Below are 22001 nucleotides of genomic sequence, written 5' to 3' on the forward strand. Positions count from 1 at the left end.
TTACATTCTAGACACGCAAACATCTACCCCTCGCCTCCCAACAGGTGCATAAAGGAAATGAGCTTCTTTAAACAAGGGCATTTACATTCCTGTAATCGAGCTCAGTTCAGAAAGTGGTGACAGAGTAGTAAATGATATAACTGATTGCATAGGTGTGGATACTTTTTGCACTGAGCACCTTTTGTTCCGTATTGATAATCATACCAATTTGTGTTTGCTGGAACTACTTGTGAATGAATGATCATAATCTCTGTTTCCACGGCTTAATGTTTTGTTCTTGTACCCCCTGATTGCTTGGTCTATTTAGTATATAATGAAACATTGATTACAGCTCCTTTATTGATACCTCGTTGGATAATTGGTACTGGTAATAATAGTATGCCTAGACACCAAAGGAGGTTTTCAGGGCAGTTCCTGTAGCTTTTTCATCATTCAGGACAATTGGGGGCAGCACGTGGCACTCACATACTGTACAGGAACCCTGAATTTGATAACACTGAGTGAGATTCACTTTAATAATCAGTAGATTTGAATCAGGCCAGTGAGAGGAAAAGCCATGTAGAAAAAGCACTGATCAGTCTGCCTTCTTCTAAGTACCTCCTCCAACATGCTACTACTGTGAACATGTTCATAAGGGCCAGATATATGAATATTCATTCAGCTATAAAGATTAATTCATTAAGGTTTCAAGCAAACAGGGAAAGGGGTGTCACAGGAAGGATATTCCTATGTTTATTGGTTTCGAATCGAGTATTCTGCGATACATCATGGTATGCACATCACATAACCTTTTAACAATAAACTTTGAATATTATGCCACGTTTTGATTATCTGTAAATATTGATGTATTTGTTGTGCCATATGATAAGCATTGAATATGAGGTAATATGTTGTTACATTTAAATGTCATGAATTTATCTCATACTTTTGCTGGTCAAAGTGGATAATCTATGTATTTTATTCTCTCAGGGGCATTGTGGTTTCAGAGGACAAGTTGGTCATCAGCGCTTCTTGGGCCAAAGATGATGACATCAGTCGTCTCTTGAAGTCCCTTCTTAACTGGATGAACATGGCGCAACCGAAACAACTGAGGCCAAAGAGAGAAGAAGACGAAGATTTCATAAGGTAAGGGTTAGTAGCAGCTTCTAACCACATTGTGCGGACTGCCTTCTCTGGATGGACCACTGGCTTCTCGCTTCAATTGCAAACACCTAATCACCCTTGATCTCCTCTGCTCCTCTTCAAGACTCTGATCTTTTTTCCTTTGGACACTCCTCTGTTGGAATACCCACCCTTGGCATAGGAGCTGCTAACAACCTAAGTCACTTTGCTATTCTTCATACACCTCACCATTGAGCAGAAGGAACCCAACCATCTCCACATCATGTCACAGTTATACTTTCTTCCACAGTGTGTATCAGAAACACTTCTGGGAATCCACGGTAATATGATAAAAGTGCTGAAATAGTCAATGTATCATGTCTGATATATTTCTGGTTGAGATGCTCTTCAAATAAATACATATAAATGCAACTTTCAAAATAAATCAGACCACTTTCTTGGCAGGGCACTACATCTTATTATATTGTGCTGCCTTCCCTTTGGCTAGAAGTCCTTTCTGCTCCATAATGACAGCCCAACCCTGCTTTAATTAACGGAAAGAGCTGAACACCTCTTTAAAGAGCACTACATCATAGTGCAATAACCATCCACAACCCAACTATCTCTTGATGACTTTATCTTGGACTTTAACCATATACAGTGCTCCACTGCCTTTTGTATTATAACATTTTATTGGTTTTCTCACCGTTCACATTACAGAGCACAACATTAACAGTGGTGTATAACATTTACCCCCTATCTCTCACACCTTCATTGTGCCTCCTGGCCCTGTAGATAAAGAGAAATAAACAACCTCGACACCGCTGTCCTTTGGATAGGATTGCACTATAGAAATATCACTTGCATGATTACATACCTACTGAATGAATGGGCAAGAGAAAATTGGTTAAGGTTTGTGAACTGGATTACTTAGGTCTCATTTGACATATTGCAGTGCTTGTAGATCTGCTATCGATTTTGAATCCAACACGAACCACACCTCGTATGACCGTGTCCACATCATGTTTGTTGTTCAAACTCCGGTTTTCATGGAACTGGACTAGGAGTTTGTATTTGATTTTCTTGCACACAAAACTCTACTCAGACCAGTTCAATAAAAGAAATGGACATACTAAATAACTTTTGACACTAGGAGGCAATGAGGCACATCCATTATTAAAATGAGTTCACCAAAGTCATAGTAGTTCAAGCAGCTTTTCCTGTTCCAGAGGCATTTGGATGGGGAAGGGTCTTACCCTCTGTCTTCCTTTCTGTTCTAAAGCCTCTCATGCACACTAAGTAGTGCGTAGTCTTTATGTGAGACCTGATCCTAGACTGCTCATAGACACGCCAAAAGGTTCAGGAACGTTGTGAAATAATAACACACACTGACATCTTAGGAACGTTTTTTTCATTGTGTAAGAAGCAACACTGCTGCACCTCAGATTACTCCTGGTCCAAATGACGCCCGAAGCACTGTGAAACTCTATGGATACAGCCCTCCAACCAAACACTCTACATTTCAGAAACGTCGGGAAGGAAGACCTAGAGATTAGACTGGAAATACATTCTACTACTGTACTGAGCCTTTGTAGTTTATGGATCCAGTTAGCTGATCGGGCTAAGGATGCTGCCTGCTGGTAAATACTGATATGGAGCTCAGAGTTGTTCTCTTGAGTCTTGAGAAGGTGTCATGCCGTCTCCATAGAGTCTACAGCTTTCATGGCATTCCAAACCGATGGCTTTGTTTTTGTAGGATGTCTATGACGCCTGGTTACTATTAGGACTAGACAGGGTCCACTTAGCACAGCTGAGTAAAAACCAGCCATTAGATTATGTTTGGGACTTGCTGTTTCTTGTGACGCAGAGCATAGTATTTATTTATTTGTCGGATTTGTAATGCGCATAGCTGCCTCAGTGACGAGGCGTCCCAGCGCAACCACAGACTCCTCAGCGAGAACCAGAAAAAGCTAAAGGTTACACAGGGAAAAGCCAGGTCATTATTGCTTTTCGAAAGGCAAGGTGGTTCTGAATGGCTCTGATGGACACAGGGAGCGAATTCCAAAGTTGCGCAGCCAAGCTGTGAAAGGAACGCCCACCCATTCTGGCTTTCAGAACACGAGGAGTGCAGACAAGCGCTAAACCCGCTGATCTCAAAGGACGCCGTGGCTCATAGAACTCTAACAAATTAGCCAACCTCAGGGGCGCTTGTGACGTCAAAATCCTAAGCAACACACAAAGCGACTTGAACTGAATGCGCTTCTCAACAGGCAGCCAATGAAGTTTGCGAAGCACATGTGAGACTGAGCAGGCTTTCGGGAGAGCCACCAGAATGCGAGCTGCTGCATTCTGTACTCTCTGTAAACGCTTAACACTAGCCTTGTTGGCTCCCAAATATAGGCAATTGCCATAACATGATTTGTTAACATACTTATTTTATATTTTTTATTTAAAATTAAATATTGAAGCATTCTGTTTTTGGCCCATTTCATCAAAGGCAGTGATACGGTTTCCTTAATGATTAACTGCGTGTTATCATCATGTCTTCACGAATATACGTAAGGTGGATTGACCTTGCATTTGTTCATGGTAATTCCTTCTGGCCCCGCTCTTATCCAGGAGTGCATTGCTGGAGTTCATTATGGCCAGTCTCTCTTCACACAAGAGAATCCGCTGCTTACACCTTGATGTGAGTAGGTCTCCTTTGCCACACATAAGCACAGTGCTGCCTTCATCATTGTGTGTCAGTCTTAGCTGCAGCTCCCCCACCTCACAGGATTGCGGCACCATCCGATTGGATCCCTCACCTTTCACCTTTACTTTTGAATATTACATCCTTCGCTCTTTCAGTGTCATTGAGCGGAGACACTGTACCCAGGCAGGTGGATAACTCAGTTGCTGACTATTTAGCAGCATTAGTCGATTCAGTGGAGACCAGGGAGGACAATTGTTTACAGATCATCACTCTGTGAAGTCTTTAATTAACGGAAGCCTAATCCCTCCACGACTGATGTCTTGCTGGTTGCATTCACTCTGCAAGGGTGACCGTTTACCTACTAACTTGCCGACACTGTCAGATAGCCAGTGTGGACGAATAAGGTCAGGATATTAGGTGTCCTAATAATCAGATTTGTAACTTTAAATCTGCATTTTTTTTCAGTTAGAAAACAGCTGGCTATCATTACCAGACCCTTTGTAAACGTTATACCTAGCTAACCGCCGCCAAATATTTAGTGAAATTATTTCCAAAACACTCTACCCAGTTGGACTACAAACTGTGGTGCCAAAAGGGCTCGTCTTGGATTGGCTTTAAAGGTTGCAGAATACCCCTGTTCACCTGCTGTATGCTATGTCTATGTGACAATGCCACTCTAGTTTTGTGGGCATCACTACACTACTTCCCAAATGTAGTATGCATCAATTGTAAGGTGCTCTGCGCCCTCATAAGGTCTTATGTTGACGTGACAAAAACACTCAGGAATATACTAAATCTTAATTCCTCCAGATTATTAATATGACCAGATTCGTACCTACTCAGGGTCAGCTCTTGCCCCCTTTATTTATGGAAATTGTTTTTCAGCATAAAAAGACATCCGAAATAAAAACATGTTCATGCGGGCTGTATACGTTCCTGTTTAGTAAATATCTAATTCTAACGCGTGTCCAGCGCCAGTAGATTTTAGAGGCACATTTGCACTTTAGACGTTTTGGTTACATGGCATGGCAAAGCGGTTGGATATTTTGGGATGTTTCGGTTTGACATTCCTTCTTCCATCATAAATAGTTGTGGTCAGTGATCAAGATTGAGCAACATAGTTCATACCACACAGAAGCATCGATTGAAGTGAGGGGCTCAGCAGGTGATGGGGACTCACATCATGTTGTCTGCAAACATGCCACCTGTAAAGACACCATCTCAGACATAACCAATTCGCATGTTTGTGTGACTACCTCATGTATGTACTGTCTGCCATACCTGGCGTCGCAGCAGTCTGTGTTGCAGACATACATTTGCAGGTACATAAAGTGTGCGACTGTGCAATCTCTTTTCACCTCTGGTGACTGGTCGTATTATTGATAGCATTTCATGACTGTTAACGTCTGGTGGAAGTGGGAGCCCTATTAATGCCTATGATGTGGTGAAGATTAGAGCTCAGTATCTGCTTGGGTCTTTAGAAGGGGTGGTCAAAATTTGTGTAATTTGGTTTTGCATTACTACACAGAATTATGCGAAATTACGCGGAATACAAATCTGACATATATTTTTGCGCAAAATTGTACACGTGCATCATTTAAGCAAGTGCACTGTGCACAACAATCACTTGCGTTATGTTGTTCCTAAGCAGTCACAGTAACTTTTTACTATGAATCACCACGAATTGCACCATTTGCAGTACATTTTTACTGCTAACAGGGCATAATTACGTGAAGTGACATAATGGCACAATTTTACGAATTTCTTGTAACAGGGCTAATGCAAACTGCCCGTAATTAAGCATATTACAGCAGCATAATTGTAATTTCTCCCAGGCATAATCTTCAGTAAACATCGGATCACTGCTTTCTGATATGCCTCTTGACACCCACATAGCAACTATTTTAGTGGCAAGTCAGTCCGTTTTGACGGTGACCCTCGGCTTTCAGTCTCGCAATTTAGTTAGAATCTTCTTGCAGTTTTTAATGAGCTCCATGAGTGGATCTTTCCTTTTTAACCATAGAGGTGTTTGTCTGTTCAGTGCTCAGCAGTACACCTAGCACAAGCTACACTGCTTGTAGATATTCCACTGTTCCCAGCAGTACATTTTTCTCTAAATAAGACATTATCCCCCAGATGCATCAAGCATCCATTTTGCGATTCCTTATTAGCAAAAAATAAGGAATAGCTAATAAGGAATTGCAAAATGGTATGCAAGAAGAAATCAATTAAAAAATAGCGATTTCTTAAAATTCCTTAATTGCGATTTGCAAATTGCGAGTCGCCATTAAGGAATACCTCCCCATTCATTCCTATGGGCCTAGAGGCCCATAGCAATGAATGGGAAGAATTTTCAATTTGCGAATCGCAATTAGTGAATCGCAAAATGAGAATGCGATTTCAAGGGTGCAGGGGAGTCCAAAGGACACCCTGTTGCACCCCTGAAATTGATCTGTGCACATATGTTGCGCACACACATGCCCTAAGGGCATGTGTGTGCGCAACATGAAATTTTGAAAAATGGACTTTAGTGCATGTTTCAAAGTTTTTGCAAATTACCATGAAGTTGTACTTCATGGTAATTTGCGAGCCCTATTAGCGAAATCGCTATTTTTTAAACTTTAATGCATTGCATTTAAGGAATCTCAATTTGAGATTCCTTAAATGCAAGTAATCGCAATTTTTATCGAATTCTCAATTTGCGATTTTTGCATTTGGGATGATGCATCCCAAATGCAAAAATACCGGTCGCAAAGGGGTAGATTCTGAGAATCTGCCCCTTTGCGAGCGGATTTTAGCTTCATGCATCTGGGCCTATGTGTTTCATCCCTAAACGTTTAATGCAGAATGTTGCCAAAATACATGCAAGTATACCTTTGACACAATTTATAGTGAGCATTGATAATTAGGAGGGGAATATTTCTGATCTTTCACATCCAGTCATTTTTATTACTTTTTATCCTTATGATTGAATCTGGCTTCAAACCAAAATCTAAATTCTCACCAACATGTAGAGAGATGTTATTGATATATATTCTGAATTGGTGGCATGTGATATTAAGACACTTACCAAAGTATAGAAATGAAAACTAAAAACAATAATTTGAAAGTATATTATACTTTGATCAACAAACTAAAAATTAGGTTTGATTGCAGCATAAGAAATTCAGACAAGGGAGGAAATATTGTCCTTTGGTCCCAGGACAAATATTTAAAGGAGGCTTATACTCATCTGCAGGAACAAAGGTGCTATGAGAAGATACGTGAAATGAGGTTATACAAAGATGAGTTGATGAGCTGACAAGGGTGTATTAAAACGAGATGAATACAAGTTCTTGCAAAATGACCAACCCAATGTACCAGTTATTTACTTGATTCCCAAAATTAATGAGAAATTAAACTGACCTACCGGGCCATCCTATAATCTATGCCATAGGTAGCACCTTTGAGAATACATCAAAGTATGTGAATTACTTCCTGAAGGACTATGTGAAGAGTCTTCCTTCTTATATACAGAAAACTGGTGACTACATAAACAGATTTTTGATATTCCTCGGGATGGGATAAGGACTATATATTAATTACTTTGGATGTTACAGCTCTATATCTGACCACAATCTACACAGATGGTTTAAGAGCCATTCAACATTTTCTGAGTGCGAGGCCTTTAAAGTTGTGAAAATTGACTCAAATGTTACTCTTTATTGTGAAATGGTGCTTAGAAAATAATTGTTTTTGTTCAATAACGAGCTGTAGAGACAGATTAGGGGTACACCTACGACCTTTAGCTTCACCTCCAGCTGTGCTAATTGCATCTGGGCTGGTAGGAGGAGCAGGTGCTCCAGGGTGTACATATGAATGTCTGGTCCAAGCTTCTGTTCCTATGGGCCAGATATATCGACAACCTCTTCATAATTTGGAGAGGGTCAGTGGAGGGTGCCTTTGCATTTGTGGACGGCTCTATAATAATACAATTAACTTGCACTTCACCAGCAACATCAGTAAAGCAAAGACAACATTTCTAGATCTGTGTGTATATGTGAAAAATAACACATTAGAAACCAAAATTTACAGAAACCCTACTGCGGAAAATGCAGTTCTCCATGAAACCAACTTCCACCCAGTACCGTGTGTGTGAGAAGAAATTACACTGAGGAAAATGAGGTGTTGATAGCCCAGGATGAATTGACTAGGAGATTTAAGGTTTGAGGATATTCAAAAAGAATTTCCGAGGCTAGGACCAAGGCTAGTCTGAAAAACTAGAGGACTTATTATTCAGAGGGAGAAGAAGTAAGACCAACCAGCTAAATACACCACGTGCTAGAATGATAACTATCTACAGTACTGAAGAGGGCACTCTTAGGATGATTATACAGAAGCATTGGCTTCTCATTTAGTGACCCTGTGATAGGAGGATTGGTTACTAGGAGGTCTGAAGTCACGTTCCCCAGAGCTAAATCAATGAACAATGACTTAGTGAATAGCAGTCCAGAAGTGGTATGCCATTATGGTCTTACAATGCGCCATTTCATATGACTACCAGAAAGATCAGAGGTAGTTTTCATTGTAAGATTGTATGTGCATTATACATTTTCATTTGTCCTTGCAAATTGATGTACATGGGGAGCACAAACTTATAAGTTCATAAAAGGATTCTGCAGCATATACGTGCCATCAAGAACAAAGATTAAAATTATGTATTGCAGACACTCATAAAGGCAATGCTAGGCTGTGACATTATTTTGTCATTGACTCTATACCGAGAAATATCAGGGTTGGCGACAGGGAGTAGAGTCTCTCAGATTGGAATGTAGATACATTTTAGAACTCAGTACCAAAACATCTAGTGGCCTGAATACAGAGGAGGAGTTGCACACGCATCTGTAATAAGATGAAACCCTCACTTTCTCACCTTTTTCTGGAGCTGGTAGTCTAGAAGATTTATATGCACAAGCACTTTCAATTATGGATACAATTAATTGATTATAATGTGGCGTATACAATCTAATGCATTGTTAGGTATGAATTTGAGCACAATAAGAGGAAATTACAGGCATGAGCATTTTCATCTGTGGGTACAATGAATTGTTTATAATGTGGTGTATACAATAAAATGTATTGCTAGCTGTGAATTTTAACACAATAATATGAATAGTTCGTAAGTGATAATATGTTAGTACTAATATGATAGCCCTACTTGGGCAGGATTTTGTGATTGAGAACACAAATTTGTTAATTGAGTGCATATGCATGTTGCTTTGTTCATGGATAAAAATATGCAGCAATGGAGATGTTGTACAAGCTATTGATTATAATTGTCTATGGATATAGAATAAATGTTTGTACCTTAGAGCAACTTTTACAAAACTACGGTGTAGGCTTAAGTCAACTTAAGATCTAGGTATGCATAATACTATTTGGATTTGACAGTGTCTGGGTGCATGTCCCATAGCATGGTGCTTTATTATCACAATTTGAATTTAATTATCATTTTCAATGTAAATCATTTTGATTTGGCTCTTATCAATGCATTTTGGTTAATATTCAATTCACATTTACCTTAATGATTTAGTAATTATAATTTAGAAATTGTCAGCTTGACTTAGTATGTCTTTAGTGTTTATGATCACTTATGTACTTTAAAAAGTGACATTGGAACATGGCTCTCCGTTGGGTGACCAGGCCTGCTTTGGCAGCTGAAACGCTTTATGTCAGATTTTTGATGTAATAAATTGGATCCTCTTATAACTTTGGAATGTCAGCAGCCTATACATATTGGGCTGACTTGTTCAAGTCAAGATCAATAAAACGTTATTCGGTCTATTACAACCATCAAAGTATATCAGTAAACAACATATCACATAATAAAAACCAGGCTGTACGGCTTCTAAAATAATCTATACACATCTTAAAACCGACAATCCTCACATCCTTTAAAGGGAGGAAACATTAAAAACTAAAAGTTTTACAATTTCTAAAACGCACAGTTTCAATATAAAATCCTAAGATATAAAATCTTTCTTACCACGTGATTTTCATTCTTGTATATCTCATTCGCTTCATACACTCAACCTAAACTTCTCGATAGTCATTACATTTTAGGAACTCCTTAACTTTTTAAATATATTTCCCCATGGCACAGGCTATGTCTAAATTGACCATTTCCACTAAGAGGTTTATTGCTCGCGACCTATTTTTAATATCATACTTTGAGCATAAAAAATGTCTTCGCATTCCTAACAACTTCTGGCAATCCAATAAAATATGTATGATATCGCTGGCAATCCAATAAAATATGTATGATATCGCATGTTGTTCCCAAAGTGCAGGTGTGTTTCCCTTCATTATCTATACTAATATAATAAAGAGAGAGCCCAAACCTTTGAGGCGGGTAATCTCAGGAACCACAGCACCAATCACAACACCCAATACAGCGTTGGAAAGGGCATTTGCAGCAGGAGAACATAGGCTATGCAGACGCCCACCATATGCATTTAAAAGGTAAAAGAACCGTGCCAGCAAAGTAGTTCCCTGTGGGCATGTCTGCATTGTGCTGTGGGCGTCTGCTCCCTTTAAATACCCCTGCACCCCATAATCATAACCCACCCTTACTCCTTAAAATACACCAACACCCTTAAACACTTACCCATCTTAACCCTATAAATATACCCTGTACCCCAAAACCCAAACCTATCCCTAAACCCTAAAAATACCCCTGTACCCCAAAACCCAAACCTAGCCCTGAACCCTATAAATACCCCTGTACCTCAAAACCCAAACCTACCCCTGAACCCTAAAAATACCCCTGTACCCCAAAACCCAAACCTAGCCCTGAACCCTAAAAATACCACTGTACCCCAAAACCACCCCTGAACCCTAAAATACCCCTGTACCCCAAAACCCAAACATAGCCCTGAACCCTTAAAATACCCCTGTAATCCAAAACCCAAACCTACCCCTGAACCCTAGAAATACCCCTGTACCCCAAAACCCAAACCTAGCCCTGAACCCTAAAAATAACCCTGTACCCCAAAACCCAAACCTAGCCCTGAACCCTTAAAATACCCCTGTACCCCAAACCCCAAACCTACCCCTGAACCCTATAAAATACCCCTATACCCCAAAACCCAAACCTAGCCCTGAAGCCTAAAAATACCCCTGTACCCCAAAACCCATACCTATCCCTAAACCCTAAAAGTACCCCTGTACCCCATAACCCAAAACTATATCTGAACCCTTAAAATACCCAAACACCCCAAAACATATACCTCAGTACCCCAAAACATATACCCCTATACCCATACTTACCTTATCCAAACATTAAAAAAAACATGCTTTTACCATTCATGCATTTACAACGAATTTCGTTGTAAATGTATGCGTAGTAAAAGCATAGAAAATGTAATGCCATGCGTTATAATGGCATTGCGGAGTCATGGTACTTTTGTAATGAAAGTATGCGGAGTGATGGTATACGGAAAGAAAGTTGCGGACTAATGGGTGTTTTCCCTCCCCCATTAAGTACATTGGTGGCACGGCGGCCCACATCTCCAGCAACATACTCATATTTTTTCACCACCCATTTGAAAAATGCACAGGTCTCTCTCATTGATGGCCAGCACCGACATACACTTTTAGGCACACCTCCCGCCACAAGTTCTAGAATTGCGAACTTTAGAGCTGGGGAGCTACGTTCGAATCTCGGCATCAGCTCAACATCCTATGATTCCAGGCAAATCGCTTTGTCTCCCCGTGTCTACCACAAATGAAGGTGTTCTTCTGTAATGTAAATTGTGCTCATGCCATGTTGTCGAGTTCGCGCTATATAATATTGCAAGGAAAAATGAAGTAGGGAAACTCGAGTTCACACACTACTGAAGGGCACTCTTAAGTGCATCAGCAGTGCACTGTGAATCGGAGCGTTTCACAGGCCTGTCACAGATAAGAAATGCTATCAAAACGAAATCCTACAAAACAATATACTACTGGCCGGCAGCAATTCATACCCGGACAACGTCGGGACGGGCTGCTAGTTTAGCATAAAGCAGTCATATGACGATGCCACCTCCATTTAGGAGCACGGCGGCGTCCAGTCACATTGGTGAGGTCAGAGTATGTTTGCACAGATGAATATTTTTCTAATTTCCATGTCTCCTTTAAATGTCTCATGATCAAAGTGGTAATATTTTATAAGTTAGATTTTGCCAGCCTCTCTTTCTGCACTGATCTCTTTGAGTAAATCCAAAATTAAAGGTTGGGTACTTTTAGAAATGGGGGTCTATATTTTTGCAATGGTTTACACCATTATCCAAGTTGGGACCTTTCTTCCTAGTCAGGGTAAGGGAAATACACTTCTAAAATAACCCCTGCTCACCCCCTTGTTAGCTTAGCACGAGCAGCCAGGCTTATCTCAGAGGCAGTGGGTAAACCATTTGTACACACATACAGAAATACACTGAAAGCACTACAAATGGACACCACACCAGTTTAGAAAAATAAGTAATCTATATCCAAACCAAACAAGACCAAAATGACAAAAATCCACAATACAGTTATCAAAATATGAACTTCTAAAGGTAAAAATAGTTCTGTTCACAGCAAACTGCATACAAAGTACCTTGGATGCGTTCTGCACACAAACAAAAACTGTTGCAGGGAAGGTGATGCGTCGGTTCCTTACTTCAGGGGAGGTGATGCGTCGGTGCCTTATTGCCACGCAGGGGCGATGATGCAACGGTGCTTGCGTTGGATTCTTCAGCCGCGGTCCCACATTCTTCTGGTTCTTGCAGTCGCAAAGCAGGGCCTGTGTTGGAATCGGTGCAGTGATCTCGCCCATCGTAGATTGGTGCGTTTGATGCGGCGTGCGGCAATTTCTCGAGCCGCGGGTGGGCGCTGCGACGATTTCTTCGGCGATGCATCAGAAACAGGTGCAGATGCGTTGTGCTTCTCGAAGTTGCGTTACTTTTCCAGTTTCCAATGACTAACAGCCTCCAGAGGCTCACAACGGCAGCAGGCACCTCTTAGCAGGTCAGAACTCCCAGCAAGGAAGTTGAGGGTAGCTGGTGGTGAGGTCTTTGTATCCCTGAGACTTCAAAACAGGAGGCGAGCTCTACTTCAAGCCCTTGGAGATCTTCCTCAAGCAGTGGACACAGCACACAGCAAAGTCCTTGTCCTTTCCTTGGCAGAAGCAGCCACTGCAGGCCAACCCCAACAGCACACATAAAAGGGGCAGTACTTATGCTCCGTTTCTCCAGCCATTCTCCTTGGCAAAGGTTCTTCTTGAATTCTCTGTGGCAGAGAAGCTCTTTGCCTAGACAAAACCTGTTTCTGCCCTCTCTGGTGCAACTTCCTGGCAGGAGGTGGAGACTGTATTGTCTAAGGAAGAACAGGCCCATTTAGGTTTGAAAGAAATCTCCTCCCCCTACTCTTAATGAGGCCCAGGTCCATTCAGCCCAGCCCTGACTCACCCTGGAAAGGCAGAACACACCTAATCCCCCCCCCCCAAAGTGGCTGTCTGAACAGAATGCATATCCCCTGCCCCTGTCACTCCAAAGCCAGACAGTCAATACACAACCTAGCAGATGCAAACAGGACGGTTTAGGCAAGAAAATACCTACTTTCTAAAAGTGGTATTTCCAAACCCAGAATGTAAAAATCACCCTCACTAAAAGATGCATTTTAACATTCTGAGTTCAGGCATATCAAACTTTTTTTCCTATCTTGTTCCCAAGGGCAGTAATACTGATGAGATGTTATGAGCAAACTCCCCATTCTATCCCATGGGGACAGATAGCCTTACAATAGTGAAAAACGAAATTGGCAGTATTTCACTATCAGGACAAGTCACACACATCAGGGCATTTCCTACCTTTCACATAGACTGCACCCTGCCCACAGGGGTACCTTGACCTACCTTAGGGCTGATTAAAATGTAAGACAAGGGAAGGTTAGGGTCTGGCAAGTGGTTGCACTTTCTAGGTCGACACAGCGGTACCAAACTGCACACAGTCACTGCAGTGGTAGGTCTGAGTTACATTTACAGACTGCTTATGTGGGTGGCACAATTAGTGCTGCAGGCCCACTAGCAGCATTTGATTTACAGGCCCTGGGCACACACAGTGCACTGTACTAGGGACTGACTAGCACAGCAAATATGCCAATCATAACATCACCAATTCATAACAACAATTCACAGGGAGCACTTGCACTTTTGTACTGAACAACAATGGCAAAGTGCACAAAGCATCTAGACCAGCAAAAATGGAGTCCAACACACAGCAATATAACAGGAGGAAAATGCAAAAAATGCAGGGAAGACCCACTCCAAGGCTGCCAGGTCTACCAGGTACTATGAATTTCTGCTGCGTACAAGGGATCATGATAACATCAATTTTTCACCTGAAATAAAATATCTCATAGATTTCGAGAAAAAAAAACATGAGTGAGTACTTGTTGGAGAATAGGCAGAATCCTGTTAACTTTTGGTGCCGTCAAATTTCACCTTTTCACTGCTTTTCACTGCTAGGGTCTCACCTGGCAAGGTTTTGTTGCGCCGACCTTGCGCTTCTTGTTGGCGTTTCCTGGCGTTTCCTGTGTCCGTTCCTGTGCTCGTTTGTCCACCCCTCATGCAGGACACCAGGGGGCTGCTGTTGCTCTTCCCCTGCCGCCGCAGCTCTCTGTCAACAGAGCACGGACGCAGTTGGGGGGGGGGGCGCGAGCGGAAAAGACTACTGGGACCATCAGCCTTTGAGGCCGGAGGCCGCTTGTGCACGACACGCGCCTGGACGCGCATAAAAATCAGGTCATCTTCGCGGGATGTGCGCGGGCGGCCGCCAGGCTAAGCCCGGGCAAAGGGCGGGCCGTCTGTGGCCGTCCGGGGACGGACGAGGCCGGGCTGGGCCATTCCCTTTGGTCAAACCATCAGGTACTGTCATTCCGCCTATAGGCTTTTAACAGGTGATTAACAACCAACAGTCCAGTGGTAATACAGTGAGTGTAGGTCCTTGCTATCCCCGCAGATGGCTAGCGATTTGCCTGACGGATTTAGGACTCCTGGCCCTCAGGATTCAAATAAATGTTTGAGTGGCACCTTGGATGGTTTCTTTCTACGGGCGGAGTTGCTCATTAGCAACGAAATTGCACGTGTAGAGAAAAGGATGTCTATGGATCCATCTACTCTGTCGTCGCATTTGGCACACATTTCCCCAGGTATATTGACTGCATCCCAATCAGCCTGTAAATCATTGCCAGTAATAGTTCCAACATTTGCGACAAATGAGGACACGGAAATTCATGTTGCCCAAATATCACAAATATCACAGCCAGACTCTGATGTCTCCTTGACGCCACCAATGTTGACTAGGCAAAGAGGGGCTCGCAAAGGGTGTCCGGTAAAACCCAACTGAAATATTACTGAACAGAGGAAAAGAACATATAAAAGTAAAAATGTGGTGGGGCCTAATGCAAAACAGATGGTCACAAAGACGGTTCAAACGGGTAACTGCACTCTTAAAAGTTGATCATTTGGTACCCAAACAGAAGTGGTTCCAACTATGCCAGGTGCAGGATCTGACAGTATGATAGATTCTCTTGAATTGATAGTAGCGGATATTTTCAAATCCACACTACAATCCATACAGGAGCAAGTGAATGATCTTTTGGTCTCTAGATCTAAGGACTTGGACGAGCAAATAAAAGGACTAAACCTGGGACTTTTAGAATTGCAAATAATGATAAAAAAAAGGGGGAATGATATTTTTAAAGAATGTTCTAAAGTTTTGAAGGGGGCAATTGTTTGTGCTGAAATGTCTAGTGAAGGTTCCTCTGAACGGAATGTTACAGCACCATCAGTGACGGCTGCTCCTCTTAATATAACATCAGTCCCAAGTGTAATATGCCAACCCCCAACTGAGAGGGGGAAAACTAGCAATAAAGTGGGCGTAAGTAATGAAGGTTCCTTAGAGCGGAATGTCACAACACCATCAGTGAGGGCTGCTCCTCTTAATGTAACACCAGTCCCAGTTGTAACATGTCAACCCCCAACTGAGAGGGGGATAATTTGCAATAAAACAGGTATAAGTAGTGATAAGCAGCTCAAATTAACATGGAATCCGCAAGATTCTATTAACTGCAAATCAACAATGCCCATTCCAAGTTTGCGTTCATTCAACATTTCCCCAAATAATGACAATCTAAGACTGCCACCAGCAGCGTGCCCATACGTCTTAATTTTATCAGGGGTGCCTGCACTTAGGTGTGACCAAAACGAAACATAGTACATGTTAAGAAATAAGGTTGTAGATTGGTTGACAAAGTTTAAAGGTTTTAGTCACTCAAAATTAAATGAGATCATTATGGTTAGGAGAGTGGGATGGGTGGGGGAAATGAAGAAAGATATTGAGGGGATTGTATTGTTGTCAATTTTAAACGCCCCAACACTGTACACCACATTTTGAGTGTACGTGATGAAACACAAATGGCCCACACTAATATACATGCGCTCTCTCTTGGCTACTTTTACCACCCACCAACCCAAGGTATGGCTCCTGGGGCAGACTCCCTGGTTTCATTCGCTATCTCGAATAGATTCCATGAGTTGTCATCCCATGGAGATGGTCGACTGACTACCTAAACTGCCCCTGGCTATAGACCCTGAGGACAAGGATAATTCACATAGGGGGTATGTTACTGGTGGTTGCAAAACTTATGTAAACCTACAAGATTTACCCTTGGAGATTACAGGAGTGGGGTTACAAACAAATTTGGAATCTGTTATTAATAGCAGGGCTTTGGGTGATTCGCCAGCACTTATACCTGCTGCGAAGATGGTGACACATGAAATGCCATTATCCCGGTTTAACCAAGAGGGGGCTGATACTTATGTAATAAGCACTTTAACCACAAGGTAAGAGGAGGTAGTTCATCACCCCCCAGTAATAACCCCTATTACAGGGACAAGTAGCCGTGAAGCTTTAAATAAAGGGATGACAATAGTAGAAAAAACCTTAAATACACATCCTAACTTATTATTGATATCCTGGAATATCGCGGGTCTGGTAAAAAATCTTTTGGACCCCGATTGGTCCAACTACATAGCTTCCAGTGATATCTGTCGTCTCCAGGAAACTTGGGCCCTTGATATACCACACAGAGTAGGGTATAGGACCTTTAACATAGAGGCAGTACCATCAGCCAGAGGGAGACCATCTGGGGGGCTCACAGTGTGGATCAAAGTGTCATTAGAAGTAAACATTACGCAACTAAATACAGATTCAGCTGATATACTGGGGCTAGTAGTCAACCTAAAGGATGGTAGGCGTATTATTGTTTTTAATGTATACAATCGACCCTGTGGGTTATCAAAAGAGTCTACAACTCTGGAAAAACTGGACATTCTCCTTACTAACCATGTAGACACACCAAGTATTATGGTGGGCGGCGATTTTAATTGTAACTTCGAGCCCATCATAGGGTTTGGTGATGTATTTGGAGATGAGGATATGGCCAATAATATTCCATCCCTATCTTACATGGAGGGAGTGTGTTGCACGACTCTAGCTGTGCAAATGATGAGATTAGTATCAGTACATGGACTGAGGGCCTGTACTGGTCGTTTCCCATCCGACTCTCCAAAGGCTCCAACCTATGTTAAAAATAACTCCCATAGTCATATTGATTATATTCTGGTATCTTTCGACATTTGGTCCTATCTGACAGATTTTGAAATTGTGTCTAGGTATGAAAGTGACCACCGGCCGCTACAGCTGTCAATAGATTACCGATTGGTCCCTAGCAACAGTCCAACGAGGGAGTATTATTCTATGGATAATCAATCTCATGATGCTCCATTAATGAGTAACAATAGGCGCTCTCTTAAATGGGCTAGCCTATTGGGCAATGGGGATGCACTTTCAAGCATGTATCTACTCTTTGCAGATACATTTGCAAGTCACTCATTTCAACCAGTAGAGGGCAATGACTTTATTGATCTACATACCGAGTTTTTCAGATCCCTTGTACCCTATGTTTCGAAAATGCCTAAAAAAAAGAGGCTAATAAAAAATTCGTTCTGTTGGGACCAAACCTTGGTACAACAAGGAGTGTCGTCTATCCAAGAGTGCACTTATAGAGGCAATTAAAAACAAAACACCGGATGTGATTAGGACCCTAAGGAGTGAATATAGGCGGATACAGAAAAACGCTAGAGTTAACTGGGATGAGGACTGTTGGGAGAGCATGTTGGTAGCTGCTAAGGCCAAGGATAACGTGGGTTTTTGGAAACTGGTTGCAAATGAGAAAATTGGAGATACAACGCCAGATGATGTGTTTATTGGTGAACAAACTCGGGTCAATCATTTTACCCATTTATACGAAGCTCCAGGAAATAATGAGTCAGTTATTGAAAATCGCCCATGGACAAGCACAAACATCTTAGTGTTTAGTCTAGAAGAAACTGAGCAAGCTATTAGCTCAGTTAAAAATGGTAGAGCGCCAAGTCTAGACAAAATACCTGGGGACCTGTATTAGCATGAGATTGGAGTTTGGGCACCCTACATTAATCAGCTTTTTAATATATTAGTTACCGGTGTAAATTTACCTGATAGCTGGAGGGGCGCAGAAATTATTTTAATTTTTAAAAAGGGAGATAGAAATGATCCTTCTAACTATCGTCCCATTTGTCTTTTAGACATTTTACAAAAAATATTTTCGAGGCACATTTTAACTCGCATGAATTTGTGGATTGATGAGAATGAGATCTTTACTAAATTCCAAGCAGGTTTTAGACGTAATACCAGTACAATTTACCAAGTTTTCAGATTTTGTTGTATTTGTTGGAAATATGTATTTTTATTAAAGGGACACATTTATGTAGCTTTTGTTGACTTTAGGGCAGCTTTTGATTTAGTTTTGCGGTATCGTTTATGGGATTGTTTGTTTGCGCTGGGATTACCAGATTGTTTACTCGAGCAGATTAGAAGATTGCATGACAACAATTTTGCAAGAGTACGCTGGGGTCCAAATGGGGAGCTAACCAAACCTGTTCCAATTAGGCGGGGAGTCCGCCAAGGGTGCGTGTTGACTCCCACTCTCTTTTCTTTATTTGTCAATGACATTCCGGCTTATTTAGAAGAGAGTAAAAATGATTCACCTAAGCTGAATGGAGTGAGGGTTCCCGCACTCTTATTTGCGGACGATACTATCCTGATCTCACAAACTCCCATTGGTCTGCAAAGCCTTTTAAATTCCTTCAAACTGTACTGTGATAAGAAAGGCTTAGAAATAAATACAAAAAAGACCAAATGTATGGCCCTCAACCCCCACAAATCTTTTAAAAGCCATTTCTTTCTTAACAGTCAAAAACTGGAACTTGTGTCAAACTTTTCCTACTTTGGTGTTTCGCTAGACTCTAAAATCTCATGGAGAACGCAAATTGAAAAAAGTAAAACCATTTTTAATCAGAGCACCCAACCTATTGTAAAGCGACATGAAGCAAGCTTAAATAAATCTATTACACCAGCACTAGAAGTGTTCAAATTTAAGGCCCAGTCTGGTGCCTTATATGGTGCTGAAATCTGGGGAAGGAATGCAGGGAATCTTTTTAAGAAAAGCGATAACAACTTCTATAGAAGCATTTTGAGATTGCCCAAACGTACCCCACTTTTACCCCTATTTTTAGACTTGAATATGAAACGCACGGACCACCTCGCAGTACTTCGTCCACTCTTATTTTGGGTTAGACTTTGGAGTACTCTAGAGCTTGCAGATTACAAAGATGGCCTTCTAGAAGTGAAGAACCTTGATGTCTACAATTCTAATCCTTGGATGAAGCATGTTAAAACTTGGCTCTAGAGAATAGCCCTTATACACTTCTGGGAAGATCCGGCATGCTTGATACAAAGTTGTAAGAAACATGTTAAAGCAAGATTTTGGTTTTATATATCTCAGAACTCCTTAAATGACCATCCATGTGACTCCATTACTAGTAGTTTTCTTGCTTTTAAAGTTTCACCACACTTTGAGGAGTTTTTAGTTGAGATACAACCTCCACTTGCAAAAAGTCTGTACCTAAAACTTAGATATGGAATACTTAAAATGAATGTAGTTTTAGCAAGATGGGAAATGCCTACAGGGCCATCGAATAGTGCAAACTGTTGATTGATTGATTGAACTGTACGTGTTGTCAGTTAAACTTAAGAGAGGATGACAAACATATATTGTTTTTTGCACGACATATGACTTAGCAAGGAGACGATGGATTAAGCCCTTATGTAATGCCTTAGGTATACGATCGTATGTGGAAGCATATAGGATCATCAAAACAGATACTAGTCGTCTTACTGTATTCTGTGTAAGCAGATTCTTGCTGGTTGTAAGTTACTCACGCAAGAAGCGGGGGTTGGAGTTGTAGATGTTTAGTCGGGTGTATTCTGTGTAGAGGTCGGGTTGTTCTGATTGTTTGTGGTATACTGCTGAGTAGTTTAATCGGATCATTCTCTTCGGTACCACACAAAAGCGTTTTTTTAGATCTGTATTTTAACCTAATTTTATATTTTAAGAGCCTTTTTAACTGACGATTTGTATGTATCGTATTTCTGCTTCCCACGGCATATCATGTACTCATTCTTGTATTCACGGTGTAAAATGTATTGTTGTTTTATATGCATCTTTTATGGCCAGAATGTGCCGAAATAAAGATTAAATGAGTGAATGAATGAATTATTACATTTTTAATTCCTACCAGGATCAATCTTTACACTATAAGTAGGGCCTGATGTCATATAGGTAGAGCCTTAGAACACTGTAGGCTGGTAATCCAGAACTTTAACCACCCACTGATAGTAGAATTCAGTCAAATGGGGCCCTTTGGCTGATAACTTGAAACTGGGCTCGGATTTGCTTATTCCAGACCCATAATTCAGCATGCCAGATTTACGGTCGTGCCCTGCATAAGGCTGTGGCATAGCATAAACGTGTTGGCTGTTTAGAAGTAACCTGCTCGTCGTTCCCAGCGTTCTAGAGATGAAAATACAGCCAATAAATACGCTGAAGATCTGTACATCTTTTTTCAGGGTATTACCCCAAAAAAGCGAGCAGTGGATGTGAAAATTGGTACTGAAGAAAGACAACATTTGAGCTTAGGTGGTACCAATAAAACTCATGCGATAGTCGTGCAATAAAAGAAGTGAATTTATTACTTAAAAGAGGACCTCTATCTAAGAGTTTCAGCAATTTCACGTGGGCTTCCTCAGAAGTTTATCAAATTACTATTTTGGTTTTTCTGTATACCAAACAATTAGTACGAAACTTGATGTTTTTCATATATAGAATGTTCTAAGCCTGATCAGCACAGGTGACAAAACAAAATCAAAACATGTTATCAATTTGAAAATTACTATTCGTTAATCTGTTTAGCTTCCCCAGCAGAAATTGATAAACGAAGTCATTTTAGAAAGAAAAAATCCGAAAATCTATGTATGGAAGACTCAAATGAACTCATTGTTTTTTTTATTTTTTATTCTTGTTTGGTTGTCTTCATCTCATACCATTCAGTTCATTCATTTTACACTAGTTTGGGATTGTCATTGTGATTTATATGCGATGTTTTGAAGTATTGGAAGTACTAAGGGGAGGGCATATTATTTATTGGGGAAATAAAAGGAGGGGTATAAATATCAAATTACACTGTGCAGTAGAAATAGAAGCACCCATCGAGCGCCCCTCTGCGGAGCCTATTATTGACGTATTTCACTCGATAATGAACTTTAGTGCACATCTACTTCAAGAACCCAAAAGAAGCGAGATGTTGGCATTGTCGTACTTGATTCTTCTCCTGCATTGAGTCGCTGAGTGAGATCGCACGGTACATCTGGTCCGCCTCTAGCCTGGCCTTGGGGAGCCGCTACTAACGGACATTAATTCCACGGCCATCAGCCTCCACCACTGGGAGGTGAGAAGTTAAAAGCAGGACAACCGGGATGTGCCCGCTGCCCCCTTGAATCTAAGAGCGTAAAACGAACTCTGACTGAGTTCATTAGCGGCGAGCAGCCTGGCACAGTGTGGCTGATGCAAATGGAGCCAGATTAATCGCCTTTAATTACTTTCAGAGCCCTGAAGTTTGGTTGGCTCACATCACGCGTGCTGACTGGCGAAGGTTACCTCTCCTTTCATCACTGGATCAGGCTGATTTTCCAAAAATGCTATTAAG

The 22001-nt window shown here is 41.3% G+C and overlaps 1 protein-coding gene across 1 annotated transcript in view; it reads left to right on the forward strand.

The window, feature by feature from the left end:
- The window catches only part of EXOC4 (exocyst complex component 4), a 1743085-nt gene that overhangs the window by 1350728 nt on the left and 370356 nt on the right, over nucleotides 1-22001 (forward strand). The window contains exon 13 of the mRNA XM_078677470.1: nucleotides 970-1125. Within this exon, the coding sequence (XP_078533596.1) occupies nucleotides 970-1125 (156 nt within the window). The remainder of the gene's footprint in view (nucleotides 1-969; nucleotides 1126-22001) is intronic.

Source organism: Lissotriton helveticus, chromosome 1_1 (assembly GCF_964261635.1).
Source record: "Lissotriton helveticus chromosome 1_1, aLisHel1.1, whole genome shotgun sequence".
Taxonomy (NCBI): domain Eukaryota; kingdom Metazoa; phylum Chordata; class Amphibia; order Caudata; family Salamandridae; genus Lissotriton; species Lissotriton helveticus.